At 46.2% G+C, this 14,677-nt stretch overlaps 1 protein-coding gene across 6 annotated transcripts in view; it reads right to left on the reverse strand.

Annotated features, from left to right (window-relative positions):
* Aff3 (ALF transcription elongation factor 3) overlaps positions 1–14,219 on the reverse strand; it is a 457,478-nt gene extending 443,259 nt beyond the window's left edge. For 4 of the 6 annotated variants that reach the window (XM_039083844.2, XM_063267370.1, XM_063267371.1 and 1 more), the window contains exon 1: positions 13,874–14,006. In XM_039083844.2, the coding sequence (XP_038939772.1) occupies positions 13,874–13,926 (53 nt within the window). In that variant the 5' untranslated portion in view covers positions 13,927–14,006. Of the gene's footprint in view, positions 1–13,079; positions 13,165–13,873; positions 14,030–14,167 lie in introns of those variants that run through there. The other 2 variants (NM_001413892.1, XM_039083846.2) reach the window with 2 other exon arrangements.
* Positions 14,220–14,677: the final 458 nt, after the last annotated feature.

The raw sequence follows: 14,677 nt of genomic DNA on the forward strand, positions 1-14,677 counted from the left end.
CACACTTGATGGCTGTCACTAAGTGGAGCTCTTTGTAGGGTAGTGACTATATATATAAACTTCCTGAGTAGACATCCCAGGTCCACCACCTTAGCTATGGGTTCTGTGTAATGTGCTACCTTCCTTTGTTTCTCTTCAGAATGAAAGGACAGAACCTACTTTACAGGTTATGAAATAACATGAAATATTTAAAGACTCATGACCTGTGCTTGTCAGTAAGAGCCTCAGAACTGCTCAGAGGCTGACCGGCCCACCACCCCTCGAGAAGGATTCTACCACCAATGTCAGTCGGAATAATACACCGGGGCTCCTGGCTGTGTTTTTTGAAGTTTGAAAATAATTCTTAAAAAACCATTTTAAAGTCTCCCCAATTAGACAAGTTCACAATTTTTCTGGTGACTTAGCCTTACCCAATTACTTCTGAATCAAAATTACCTTCAAAACACTCTAATTAAATCTCAGAACGTGTGACAGAGATTTATGCTGAAGTGGCTTCTGCAGACTTTCATTAAGTCACTAATAATAACTATGAAATACATATCTGTTACCTTTTCACGGGGCATATTCCATACACAGCTCTGTGACTACTTTTAGAAGCTCCCTTTCCTGGCAGAAGAGGAGGCGGGCAGAGGAGAAGAGAGAGATCCAGGGAGGAAGGAGAACCAAAGGTCCTATACCTTGGGTCAGGCCCCTCCATCCTCCTCTGAGAGCTGCCTCAAGATCTGTTTCCTTTTCCCTCAAAAATGAGACATTCGCAGCTCTGTCTCACCATGCCCAGCCACTTTTTCACCCCACTGCCCATCCAGGACACGACAGATGACTAGGTGAGTGCATCTGGCATTGTATCCAAGTTCTTGGCCCCTCCATTCTCTAGCTTTTTCATCCTCCATTCTAGACTGCTGCTCCCAAAAATCCCAGGCCTGCTCCCCACCCTCCCCTCACTCCTCCTGCTCCCCATCCTTCCCTCACTCCTGATCTCCATCCTTCCCTCCTTCCTCCTGATCTCCATCCTCCTTTCAATCTTCCTGCTCCCCATCCTTCCCTCACTTCTGAACTCCATCCTTCCCTCCTTCCTCCTGATCTCCATCCTCCCCTCACTCTTCCTGATCCCCATCCTCCCCTCACTCCTCCTGATCCCCATCCTCTCCTCACTCCTCCTGATCCCCATCCTCCCCTCACTCCTCCCTCTCTCATTCTCTTCTCACTCCTCCTGGACCACCCTCTCATTTTCACCAGCACATACATGTTGAGAATCCCCAAGCCTTCTCCCCTTGCCTTCTTCCTGCATGTGAGGATCTTGCGGCCAGTTTCCTATACACCCCTCTAAAAGCACAGCACATGGGCCTTACACACTGCATAGTTCAATGTGTTACTTCACCTTTGCCACTCCATCTGCTCTTCCTGTCTACAATGCCTTCTAGAAATACCACCGTGTAAACACAACCGGTGTATTCACCTACTCATTTACCTTCATGGCTGACCATCCACAAGAAAATGTTTGGGCTCCTTGGGATGCCATGCAGGGACCCTCTGGAACAAGTCCCCACTTCATTCTCTGGCTTCTTCTCCTGCTATTCCTCCCCACTCAGCTACACAAACCTTCAGATATAACCACCGTCACCGCCAAGCATGGCCATGCCTGCTGCTCCTCCTCTACCTTTGCTGATACCACAGGGGCCCTACTTTGTACCTCTCCTCACATTCATCCTTTAGGACCTGTGAATTGTCATTAATCTCTAAATGGTACCACCCCCTAAACATCCTGAGATGCCAGGCAGGTCAAAACCACTCTTGCAAGTATCTGAAATACATCCAGGCTAGAAATAAGGTCTAGTCACACTTATCTGTCAGGCTCAACCAGTGATTGCCCTCTCAATCCTGAAATCTATAGATCCGGAGGAAGAAAGTTACAAAGAGCAGCTAAGAGCCGCCTAGACTGTACACATACTGTGCTGCGTTATTGCGTATGGTATTTTGGGTTCTAAAATATTGCTTTCATCTCACTGAGGGATAGAGATAAGGAAAGTAATATACACTAATTTATGTAACTAATTATCTATCTAAATATTAGAAGCTAAAATGCTAGATTTTGTCTCATACTATAAATATATCTAACACCCCCCAACACACACACACACACACACACACACACACACACACACACACACACACAATCTCTTCAGGTTAGACAACAAAGCAACAGGTTTCATTATGGCCTCTTCACATATGGGTTGCTACACAGTGCTCTTACTCATTCCCCAGAGGCAACCTCTCCAAAAATTTTCTATCTGAACTTGGAACTTGTTACTCAATGTTAGAGCTTTAAGTCAAGGTAAGGTGATAAAATTCACCAGCTTTCCTGACAAAAACGGATTCCAGTCATGCCAAAGGACCAAATTCTACTTAGGAAAAAGGAAGGAAAAGACATCTTCCAAGAAAAAGCTCCACCAGGCTTTGGAGGAGAAATTATCTCCAAGGACAAGTAGTCAGACAGACAGACATACAGACAGACAGTCCTTGTGTTACAAGAATCACCTGGCCTCATGGGCCACAGCCATGTTTCCGGGAAGGACTCAGCTCTGCGGGAAGCTCTGAACTGACTCTCCTGTGGAGGCCCACTAACTTTACAGGAACCCTTGTAAGCTGGGCACAGGAAGCGCAGATGGGACATAGGTTACAACCCATGTCACAGGGCCAGGACAATGGAGGTTGAAGTTTTAATCTGAGAGAAAAGGCACTCAAGGATGGCTGAATGGCGCTTTGGGTCACTTCAGTGGATGGTGTAGTCCGTGTCCCAGCAGACAGACAGCACCCATAGTCCCTTAGGAGGGTGTGCAGTGCCAAGCCTTCACTTCACTTGAGTCCTTGTTTCTCCCTCCCAGCAGGGCAGGAGAGGGGCATTTCAGAGAGTGGAAGGACCAGAGGTTCAGCATCCTTGGGAGACATGAAGCTTCGGGAGACCTGTCTACCCACTGCGCTCAGAACACATGGCTTCTCTGTAGGTAACAGCAGGGTTGGCACTACAGCGGCGCCAGCGTCTCAGGCTGAATTCAAGTCTTCAAGCTCCTCCCACACTTCGCACAGCCCATGTTCCAAGAAATGACAAAGGCAGCCTCCATCCCATGGACAGGGGCAGACTCCATCCTGTGGGGCATGTTGGGAGAAAAGCAAGCTAGGCTGATGTACCAAAGCAAGAGCTCTGAACCAGCTGCCTGTACAGCGCCACTCAGGCTCAGCACCCAATGGGTCGCTGTTCCCTTTTTTTCTTAAGATCTCTTGACCCAACAGAACAAAGCTCTGGGTCCTTTATCTAATGATAACGGGGACTGTTTCTATGACCAACTATTACATACTCTTAGCTAGTTAATACTGTTTTCTACAGCATTAATTGATGTCGCAAGTTACAAGCCACATCAGTAACCACATGCTTGCTCCCCTGAACAGTCTCCTTTCCTCTTCCTCACAATAGAAAACAAGGTAAAGTAGAAGAAAATAATGTGGGCTGGAGAGATGGCTCAGCGGTTAAGAGCACTGACTGCTCTTCCAGAGGTCCTGAGTTCAATTCCCAGCAACCACATGGTGGCTTGCAACCATCTGTAATGGGATCTGATGCCCTCTTCTGATGTGTCTGAAGACAGCTACAGTGTATTCACATACATAAAATAAATAATTTGAAGAAGAAGAGGAGGAGGAGGAGGAAGAAAACAGTGCAGGCTGAAGACATAGTCGCACACAATTAGTCGGGTAGCATAGCAGTCCACGGCACACAAGGTAGTACCATGCATGTCCACAAAGAACACAATAAGATCTGAGGCTCTATTGACACTATAAATACTTCCTCAAGCCCTACTTTCACCAATTGGCATGCCCCAAGGAAGGCCACAGATTTCAATCTTCCCCACTACTCCTAAAAAGTCATTTTTCTTTTCCAAACCCTAAACATTAAGTTGTTCAAATCCCAGAGAGGAGAAGTGTGTGTCCACATGTACTAGGACATCCTCATTAATAAAATCAAGCTAAGGACCTTCCCACAGATCACACAGAATGTACAGTGATGGCTACGTTGTATTTTATTAGTCCCAAGTATGCTTATTTTTCTACCGAAACAGGATTGCGTTTGTTAGGGAAACTGTGGTGAAGTTTCCCCACCTAATTGATCCATGGTTCTCTGGTAATGGCAGAGTGGAACATATCTGGGAAGTTGAGGCTTCTCCTAGGACACTAGGAAAGTCATAATTTAGGACTATGGTCACCAGGTAGGGCAATAATTCTCTAAACTCCTGCCACCCCCTAAACTCTGACCTGCATCCCTTTCCTCCCAAGCATCGTGGCAGAGAAAGAACGGGACATTTGGTCTCCATTCTGAGCAGCTGCTGAGTCTCTGTTAGAGTCCCCACAGATCCTTAAGGTCTTAGGATCATCTTGGTACTCCCAGAGCCCCCATCAGATGCAGCAGCAACAGCTGACCAAGGCTCACTGACAAGTACTGAACGGCTATAAAAGGGGATGAGCCTATTTGTAACAAAGTGTGTTTACTCAGGGCTTTATGTCCATTTCAGCAGCCTGCCCTCATTAAGATACAAGTAACCACCCTCTCGTTCATCAGAATTGTATTAAAAAGGACACAGCAATAAAATAAATGCTGCCTGTAAATGTAACCTCCCAGCTCTAGGAAACAGTGTTCCTATACAAGTCCCCCTGAACTGCAAAGAGAATAATAGAAAGCCCTCTGAAAGAGCGTCTTTTCAAAGGGGTGATTTCCGTCCTTACAAGTCGGTGTCTGTTCTGTGAGAACATGTCAGTACTCAAGAACCAATCAGAAATGTAAGCTCATGGCCCCACCTTGGTTCTATTAAATTAAAATCTATATTTTAACGAGCTCCCTGAGCTATCCGGATACCCATTAAAGTTCAGATGTTCCCTGGTGCATTAAGCACACTGACCTCTACTTTCAAAACAGCTTTCCTTTCCTGGGTCCTTAATCCCCTGGATACCTTCTACAGAAAAAAACAAATAAACAAAACAAAATAAATCAAAACAAAAAAAAAAAAACCCCAAAAGTAAAAATGTACTTTTCCAATTTAAAAACAAAACCAGATTATTTCCTGGAATTGGGGCTGAGTTAGTACAGGAAGTTTTGTTTTTTTGTTTTTTTGTTTTTTTTTTTTTTCCCTTGTCTACCTGTCAGGGAGCTAATTAACATTTCAATGAACACTGACTGAAAATGTGTTCTGTCACTTCCTAACTGAGGTAAACAGCCCAGGTATGACAAGAAGAATTTAACTAAGACTAACAGGCTCACATTACAACCCCCAGGGGGGTTTCTGAAAACTAATTTCCTGCCCATAAAAAAGCAAAAATAAAATTATTTTCAGTATCAAGGTAAGCACATAACTGTGAGTTGATACGTTAGTGTAGTCTCCAAATTACAGTCATTTTTGTTTACCTCCGCTAACAATGTGCCTCCTGGGGAGAAATTCTATGAAGAGGTTTAAGTCCCCTCCCTGGCTTTCTCCACATGTGAGTAGAAAAAAACGGCAATGGAGAGATACCCAAGGGACTACAGTTAATGCCTTCTGTGTGCTCTGGTTCCTGCCTCCCAGTAATGGGAGTGGGCTCAGACTGTAGAGCTGGAAGGAGTCTACCTTAGTTTGCATGTTACTGTCATAAACACCAGGGCCAGAACAATGTGGGGAGGAAAGAGTTTGTTTGGTTTACAAGCCCACCAGGAAGGAAAGCCTAGGCAGAAAGCTAGAGACAGGAACCTGATGCAGAGACTGTAGAGGGATGCTGCTTACTGGCTTGCTCTCCAGGCTTGCTCAGCCTGCTTTCTTGTTCTTACATACACACCAAGGGCTGCAGCGCCCAAAATGAGCTGGACCCTCCCACATCAGTCATTAGTCAAGAAAATCCTACCCAGACAAGCCTGCAGGCCAGTCTGAAGACAGCATTTCCTCTGATTCAAGTTTCCTCCTCCAAGTGACTCTAATGTGTCAAGTTGATAAAAGCTAATAAGCACAGAGTCTCAGGGATAGCCCACTACCGCTGGTCCATTTATCTAGGCAATGATGTCTTGACACGGCCTTAGTCACACCACTGATAAATTCTCACACCCAGTGTGTGTACCACCTTCAGACCCAAGGCCCCCTATCTTATCCCAGGTATTAGTGGCTTGAGATTAAAAGTCATTTCACCTCTTAGGTGGGGTGGTATCTTCATAGCCTGGTATAACTGTATCTTGTTTCTAGTAAACCCAAATTGCGACTAGCCTGACATAATATTACGGGACCCACGGTGCCAAATGAAGTTTTTGATGTAATGGCTAGTAATACAATACATTCTCAGTGAAACATGGGAGATTATGCAATGGTTCATAGGTCTACATAAGTTGCTAGTACAACCACATGTATCTATTGCACTGTGACACACAACTGAGAAAAACTAGTCTCCAGTCAAGCATGTCCCTGGGGTTGCAATGTCAAGCCAAGAACTGTGTGCCAGACATATTGCTGAAGCAGACCCCATGTGGTCTTTCAATAAGCTTGTGTGCGTGTGTGTGTGTGTGTGTGTGTGTGTGTGTGTGTGTGTGTATATATATATATATATATATATATATATATATATATAGAGAGAGAGAGAGAGAGAGAGAGAGAGAGAGAGAGAGAGAGATTTTAAGGAAGCAAAGGGTATAAAAGTACCATATTTGACCCTAACAGAGTAACTGATGCTTTGATTACAGAACATCACAACCTTATGAGGTAGGGCAAGCAAAACAAACGCCATCATTGCTTTTAAGTGATTAAGCCAAGACTTGTACTGGGGGGGGGAAGAAACCGAGCTGTTCAGAGCCCAATAGAAAGCAAGGTTGAAGCCAACTGAATCCAAGATCTCAAATTCCATTTCCAAACAAAAAGGAACAGCCAATGTTGAAAGTAAAGTTACAGATTTTTACTTGAGAATAAAACGAGGAACGTTATTTTATATCAAATGATATTATATGTTCTTGTATGGCCTTGATTTTGCCACCCAGGCTTTCTCCCCCAAAACTAGGAAAACTTAGACAAATCTATTTCAAACCTTGAAATTCCATTTACGCACAAAATAATCTAGTACTTCATGTTGAGGAATTGATCTGTTGTCTAACGTGACTACTATTTTAGCCGATGTTAAGAGGAAGGGCCTGTTGAGTTGCTAATCTGCAGAGTCATTGATTAGACGGTCTGGCTCACAGGGACATTCTCCCAAAATAGATTTTTAGCATTTTATAACCCTCCTACATTCCACAAAAGAGAATCTGGAACACAGGAAGGAACCATTTCCGCACACGTAATAGCATCTTTATTGTCACCAAAAGGCATCTGATTAAAACCCAAAGACTTCCAACGCGCATCCTTCCCTTTATCCCCACAGCCCTGTCTCCCACGCCAGCACCCTTCAACTTCCACATCCTGAACTAACCAGCCTGCCTACCCGACTCTCCTCAACCCATGCCACATGCCGGGGGTGCCTCCTGTAGCTGCCTCTCACAAAACAAGAGGTCCATGTTCTCCTTCCAGCTTCCTCCACACTACCACACATTTGAAAGGAAGGATTTCCAAGACACAATTCACCCTGGAGCCTGCTAAGTGCTCAGGACAGGGCACAGGCAGGGTGCAGGCAAACACTTTCAACCAATGAAAGTCGCCTCCAAAGACTATGTCGTCACTCTCAGCCAATGAGAGTGTGGGTAGCTTACCAAGCCGGCTCTCCTAGAAATACCTCCAGGAAACTCAGGATGCATGCACTCGGCCCACCAATCATGCCTCGTGGGCCATTTTGACGCATCAGGAGAGTGAAAAGCAACAGAGAGAAGCTTGATAACGATGGAAGAAAAGGTCTGTTTCTAGTAAAAAGCCTGGGAACCCTAGGGCCTTATGGAAGCCTCTCCTGGAGTGACAGACTTGAAAAGAATCAAGAGCATCACTTGATCCTTCAGCAGCATCCTTCAGCAGGTTAGGACGCTGTTGCTCCCCAGCAGCCTGATGGGAGCGCAGTCCATCCTCATCCTGCCCTAGCTAATAACCTTATGTTCAGATAAGCACCACGCTTCATTCCCTCCGTGTCTATGTGAGCTATTCCTTCCACGTGGATTCTCTTCCCTTTTATTTCCTCCTCCTGAAATTCTACTTCCTCAGAATACATTTCAGTGCCACGAAGCCATGAATTTTTACTCCCTCAATAGGATGTGCCCGTGCCTTCTCCAGTGGGCAGTGCCTGCTTTGTATTTCAGAGAGTGTGTGTGTGTGTGTGTGTGTGTAGGTGTATAGATATAGAGTTAATGCTGTAGTAATTTCCAACCCCAGTAAGCCTTACAGAAAACACACAAACTGTTATTAATTTATAAGTTATATACCTCGATTGGGCACATCTAAACTACTTGTAGTTTCTGCTGGCCACGTGGCTCTGTTCCATCCTCACACCCTCCTCCTCTTCCTCCCTCTATCCTTCATTCTTCCCCCTCCTCCTACCTGCCTCCACTCTCAAAGGCCTCCCATCCTACCTTTTCCTTCCACTGCCCAATCATGGGCTCTAGCCTTTATTTGACCAGTTAAAATGGGGGAAAGGCTCACGAGATCACCTGAGTTCAAGATCCACTGCTGGGGTAGGGGGTGGAGTCCCTCTTGAAGAAACAGAATTAACATCAGAATACAAAAAGCATCAGGACAACCCACAATGCTCTAAACTCCTAATAGTCTCCCCTTTGCATCTTGGGGGCCTGGGGGTTTAATCTATGACTGGAAAAAATTTTTATAAGGAAATATCTGAGATCTGATATAGAAGATATGAGAATACATCCCATACATCACACCAGGTATCGCCTGACACTTTATTTCCGGCTGACACTGTGTTTCCGTCATGTGTACTCATGTTCACAGGTATACTGGGTTGCAGTGTTAACTGTGTGTCAACTGTGAGTTTGGTCCAAAACATTTAAGCCAGTGGTGCCTGTCCAATGCAAACCACTACCACACGAACACTGATGGATATGAAACACCCATCTGTTACAATTTGAAACATCCATGTGTAACAATCTCTTTTCCCTTTAGAACGTTTATTTTTATGTATGTGGATGTGTCCACGTGGATGTATGCTGCAAATGCCCAGGGAGACCAGAAGAGAGGATTGGAGTCCTCTCGAGATGGAATTATAAGTGGATAGAAGCTGCCTCCTGTGGGTGCTGGGAACTGATCTCATGTCAATTGGAGAAGCAATAAACACTCTTAACTGCTGAGCTGTCTTTCTCCCCCCTGGGTTACAACTCCAAAGGGTTGGTCCTGAAGGGCGTAGAATGCCTGTGTGAACAGAAATGTAGGGACGCTGGCTTATGTAAAGTCTGTGGGGGTGAGGGTCAGAATGAACACTAAGCAAAGTCTTAAGAGTTATTATTCCATCTTTGTTGACTTTCTCCCTAGGAATAAAAAAGTGTTCTTAATGTAGAGAAGAGAAGAGTAAATATTAGTTGGTTTTGGAAAACTTTTCTCATTTGGCAAACCATCTCATGATGACCAGGCTGTGTGTTTAAAATACATAGCATAGGTAATTTCACTGTGCTCAATAAAAAGCACCCTTAGAGCTACAAAAACAAACAAACAAACAAGCAACTAAACAAAAAAAACAAACAAACAAACAACAAAAAAACCCAAAAGCCTTTGTTCAAGATGCCCCATGCCTTTTTTTCCCACCATCTTTAAAAGTCAGTTCGTCTCCCAAAGCTTAATCCAAAGTCCACCTTTTCTGTGGAAGTCTTTAAAAAAATAAGTAAATAATAATAATAGTAGTAGTAGTAGTAGTAGTAATAGTAGTAGTAGTAGTAGTAGTAGTAGTAGTAGTAATGAAAAAACGCCTGTCTAGCACCCACCTTAGTCCCAAGTATGGGAGTAATCTTTTTTGAATCTCTAGAGCAGAAAGCTTCCTTTTGCATTTACATTCTCATCCAACTTTAAAACTAGACAAGGAATGCACAGCCCACATCTTACCCAGTTCTTCATCCCCTACAGACACTACCACAAGGTGTTATACTTTATAGATGACCAATAAAGACGCATGAACAGAACAAACAAAAGCAACAGTGGGTGTGTCGGGCACTTTAGAGACCCTGATGTTGTAACAGCTAAGGCAAAATGTGTGAACCCCCAGAGAAAGAGCAGAAGGGAACAGAAGGGAGGCATTGCTCCCTCAGATAACTGCCTCTGCTTAGGACCCAGGTCTGCAGAAGCTGCAGGGTCCTGTGCAGGGTGGCCACTTCCCTGCATACAGTGTTTCTTAAGGACAGGGAAGTATGGTAACAATGTTTCTTAGAGACATCCATCTCCATTTTAAGGGTGAAATGAACAGGCATCTGATCATTCCTGCTGGAAGACCCACCCTGAAAAGCCAGGCATGGGTGCTTCTGAATAGGGGTGATAGGGATGGAAGAAGACAGACCCAAGGGCTCCCATCAATTGATTATATCACACTGGCCATACTTTTGTTTCATATTCCATCTATAGTCCCATGATGCGTGTTCTCCTGCATGTACAAGAAGCATACACAGGCTCAAAGCCACAGTCGCAACTAATAAAGTGTAATTTGTTTGATCAGGATTGGATGTCTACCAATTAGAGAACGTTGTTCAGTTATCAAAATAAGACACTCTGGCTATTAATCTGCAACTCCTCTCTTCAAAGACCTTTTTTCCTATGATGAAAGAATGGATTGTTCAGTGGTCTTTATTTAAAATTTATGTCTCCTTTCATAAGTGAATTAACAGGCACCACTCCTAACTCATGGCTTTTGGTTTTTCAGATTTTCTTTTCTTAAATCAACACCATTTAAGGTTCTGACCTTCTCTTTTAATATTTTGACACAGCCTTAAGTTGCAGATGTCAGTGCTCTTGCTTTGTAGTTCTTGTAAAGCCATTCTTTCTCAGCTGGAAGAGATCTGCAGGGCTCTAGAAAATACATAGCCCTGATATCAGAAAAGAAGACTTTAAAGCTAATCCTTCATCAAGTCTGAGCTGTGTGAACTCGGACAAGCTACCTGACTACGCATCCTCAATTTTCCTCTATGTAAAAATCAGACCAACAGCAGTACTTAAGTGGTAATTTTCTTGTTGTGGAATAAAGGATCTAGGACATATAATGGTCACACCTCTGACAAGTACTTAGCAAGTGTTAGACTTAAAATATCTGCTGTCATTTTGGTCTTGGCACCGTCACCTTATAGTTTAAAGCCCCTATTATCTATAAAAATGAGAGTACTGTCAATTACTTTTGAGATATTATCAGATTCAAAGAAGAAGATAACAGATATGAAAATACCAGACACAGAGAAAGTAATCTAGTATGTCAGGCATGAGGGGGTACATGATTGTTACCCCAGTACTCAGTAGACTGAGGCAGGAGGATTACCTTGAGTGTGAGGCTTGCACACCAAGACCTTCTTTCAAAAACAAACAAGAGCTGGAGAAAGAGAGGAGAGATAGATAGATAGATAGATAGTATTTTGATCATGTATGAGCTTAAAACTAAACTGTAATTTTAATTAAATCCTGAAATTGAGTTAGAAATGTCAGGCAAAAATTGGTCTATAACTAAGAGAATGTCTGACATATTTGAAATGCAAGCCAAAGTAGTTTGTTTTATCTTTAACTTTACCTAAAGATAACCTTTTGTAAATGTAAACTCTATATTCGCAAAATAAGAAACATTCTCTTAAGCCAAACTGTTTGACTATACTGCAATCAAGAAATCTAGCATGCTTTCTTAAGCCAAGAAACTACATATTGCTAACAAATCTGATTGAGTGTACAATGGCTTTAAAAACAAACAAAAAAAAAAAAACTGCTTTCCAGCTGTGATGGTGCAACATTGTCAGTGCAGAGGTAAAAATCTATGTGGTCTGAGGCCAGCCCAGTCTCCAAAGCAAGTTTCAGGACTATGCTGAGAGACCTGGTCTCATGTATGTATGTATGTATGTATGTATGTATGTATGTATGTATGTATGTAGCAGATATAAGTTTAACAACAATTCACCGGGCATTCTTCCACAGTGTTCAAGATCATTTACTGGGAACTGAAGACACAGCTTGAGCCCTTGACAAAAAGGACTACGCCATTACCACTGAGAATCTCAGAACACAACTTACAAAAACCATACAGGAGTTCAATTTGAACCAGAAAGTGAATACGCAGCATTAAAACGTGTCCAAAATATTAAGTTCTCCCCTTTGACAACAAGCCTGCCTAGATTTTAAAAAGCAAAAGTAATTTTTAAAATACAGTTGTTATCTGGGAAGCTATTGAATTTGTGCCAGAAACCAACATTTCAAAAGGTAAACCTGTAAAATAATAGGTATCTGTAAATGAAAGGCTGAAATAACCCAGGAGCAGCAACACAGTAATTAGCAACTTTTATAGAGTAATAACATGTTCCGTATTCTCTCTACACTAGCTCTTTGAAGTTGCCAGTGTAATATATACAAGCTTTATTACATTGGAGCCCATCCTTGTGTGTTTTATAGGCTCCAACATTATGCAGAGCAAGCTGTACTCACCATCGGATCTTTTATAAGAAACTGCTCGATAATTCGCGAGCTCTGTGTCTAGTTTATTTTGTTACACCTGTCTTTGGGAAAATAAGTCACTTTGAGCCTAAGTCACTGCGGAGATCCACACGTCTACATACCATCGATGGATGAGCCATAAATCATAAAGCAGTTTGGCTTTAAAATTGTGCATTGCATATTCATGTGCACACCACTCGCAGTTTTAGACACATGTGAACTCTTTACTGAATTAAAAAGAAGGGAAACGCTCAGCTCTACAATCAGCGATTACCAGAGGCAGAACAGAGAGCAGTTAATATGCTTGTTCCAGCAGATGTTCGTCCCCGTAAATATTAAACATAACACAAGTTCCTCCAGGAATATACAAGCAGTAATTTTACCACCTGAATAGGGCTGGTTGGAAACATTTAAGGGATGGGGGAAATGCGAGGGATGCTGAGGCAGCCAATGGGATTTTTCAGACAACCGCAACTGGAATTAAATTGCATCTACCTGTGATTTACCTACAGAAGCTCTCCCTGATGCGAGAACAGCGAGAACTGGAACCCCAAGTGCATTCCAGGCTGCCAGCTTTGAGCTTGACAAAAAAAAAAAAAAAAAAAAAAGAGTGGAGTTGAGAGGAGTTCAGCCACCAGGATGTGTGAAGAAAGGGTGCAAAGGAACTGTGTATCTCCGGGAAATGAGTTTCCCTGGGCCAAGGCCTCTGGAATTCGGGCACCGAGACACACTGGCCTCCTGCCCCGGGTGCTCACTTTTCCATCTCGAGTGGGAGTGAGGTAGGACAGAGGAAGGATGCAGCAGCCAAGCAGGGAGCAGGCAAGGAGCAAGGCTGGCGAGCATCCTCCCGGGGCACTTCGTAGCGGTACCAACTCTAGGGGGTCACAGGGGTGAGCCCGAGATTCTCCAGGAGCTGGAAGGGAGCACAATCCGAAGGAAGGTAGCTGAGAGGGGCTGCGGGATGAGGGTGGGCTCTCGGGCATCAGTGACACGTTCAAAAAATCGGTTCTTTTCCCCTCTCCACCGCTGCGCTCCTCCTGTGGCAGCCAGACCACTGGCCCCTTGACCTGGCGCAGACAACACCGAGAGGAGGGGACGGGACCGGAGACTAACGAATTCACGGGGAGGCGGCCGTGCATCCAGCCCGCCAAGGCTGGAAGCAGCCGGCCGGCGAGGCGGTTGTCCCCGAGCCACCCCACCCCCACGGCGGCCGGGCACCCGGCGTCCCGGCCCAGGTGAGGGCAGGCGGGGCCGCCGCGGCTCCCCAAACGACCAGCACCGGGACTCACCACAGTGACTCGAGGTCCCATTCCTGGAGCAAGGCTAAGTCGAAGCTGTCCATGGTGGGAGGTGTCAGCGCCGCCGCCGCCGTCGCCGCCGCCGCCGCTGTGTCCGCCGCCGCCGCTGTGTCCGCCGCCGCCGCCGAGCCTCGGGCCGCCCGCGCGCTGGAACGAGAGGCGCCAGCTAAGGTGCATCCCGGCCGCGCCCGAGCCGCCGCCGCCGCCCGCCAGCTACCCTCCCCCGGCTCGCAGCGCCCGGCACCCCCGCGGCCCTCGCCTCCCGGGCCCGCCCGGCGCACTCACCCGCTCGCCGGCTCGCGCGCAGCCACACTCTCCCAGAGCCGCGAGCGAGCTCGCCGCGCCGCCGCCCCCTCCCGGCCTGCGCCCGCCCCTCCGCCCCTCCGCCCCTCCCTCGCGGCGGCCCGGCCCGCTGCAGCCGCCGGCGCGGTGCTCTGCGCCCGCCCGCTCGCCCGCCCGCCCGCCTCTTTCTCCTCCGGGAGGCGCGTGTGCGCGGGCGAGGCCGAGGCGCGCGCGCGTCCTGAGCCCCGCGCCGCGCCCGCCGCGCCCGCCCCGCGCGCCCCGCGCGCCCCTGCGCTCCCCGCGCTCCCCGTGCGGCTGATCGGGGTCCCGCGCCCTTTCTCGGGCCCGGCCGTCGGCTCGCCCTCCTCACCCGCGCCCTTCCATCTCTCCAGATCTTTGGTGGCCCCGAGGGTTGCGGGGGACGTTCTGCGAGCCAGAGGGAGAGGTGCGGCGGTGACGGCGCCGAGGGCAGGGGGTTGCCGTGCTGAGGCGAGGCCGACCTGCAGCAGAGCA

The sequence above is a fragment of the Rattus norvegicus genome, chromosome 9 (assembly GCF_036323735.1).
Source record: "Rattus norvegicus strain BN/NHsdMcwi chromosome 9, GRCr8, whole genome shotgun sequence".
In the NCBI taxonomy this organism is placed as follows: Eukaryota; Metazoa; Chordata; class Mammalia; order Rodentia; family Muridae; genus Rattus; species Rattus norvegicus.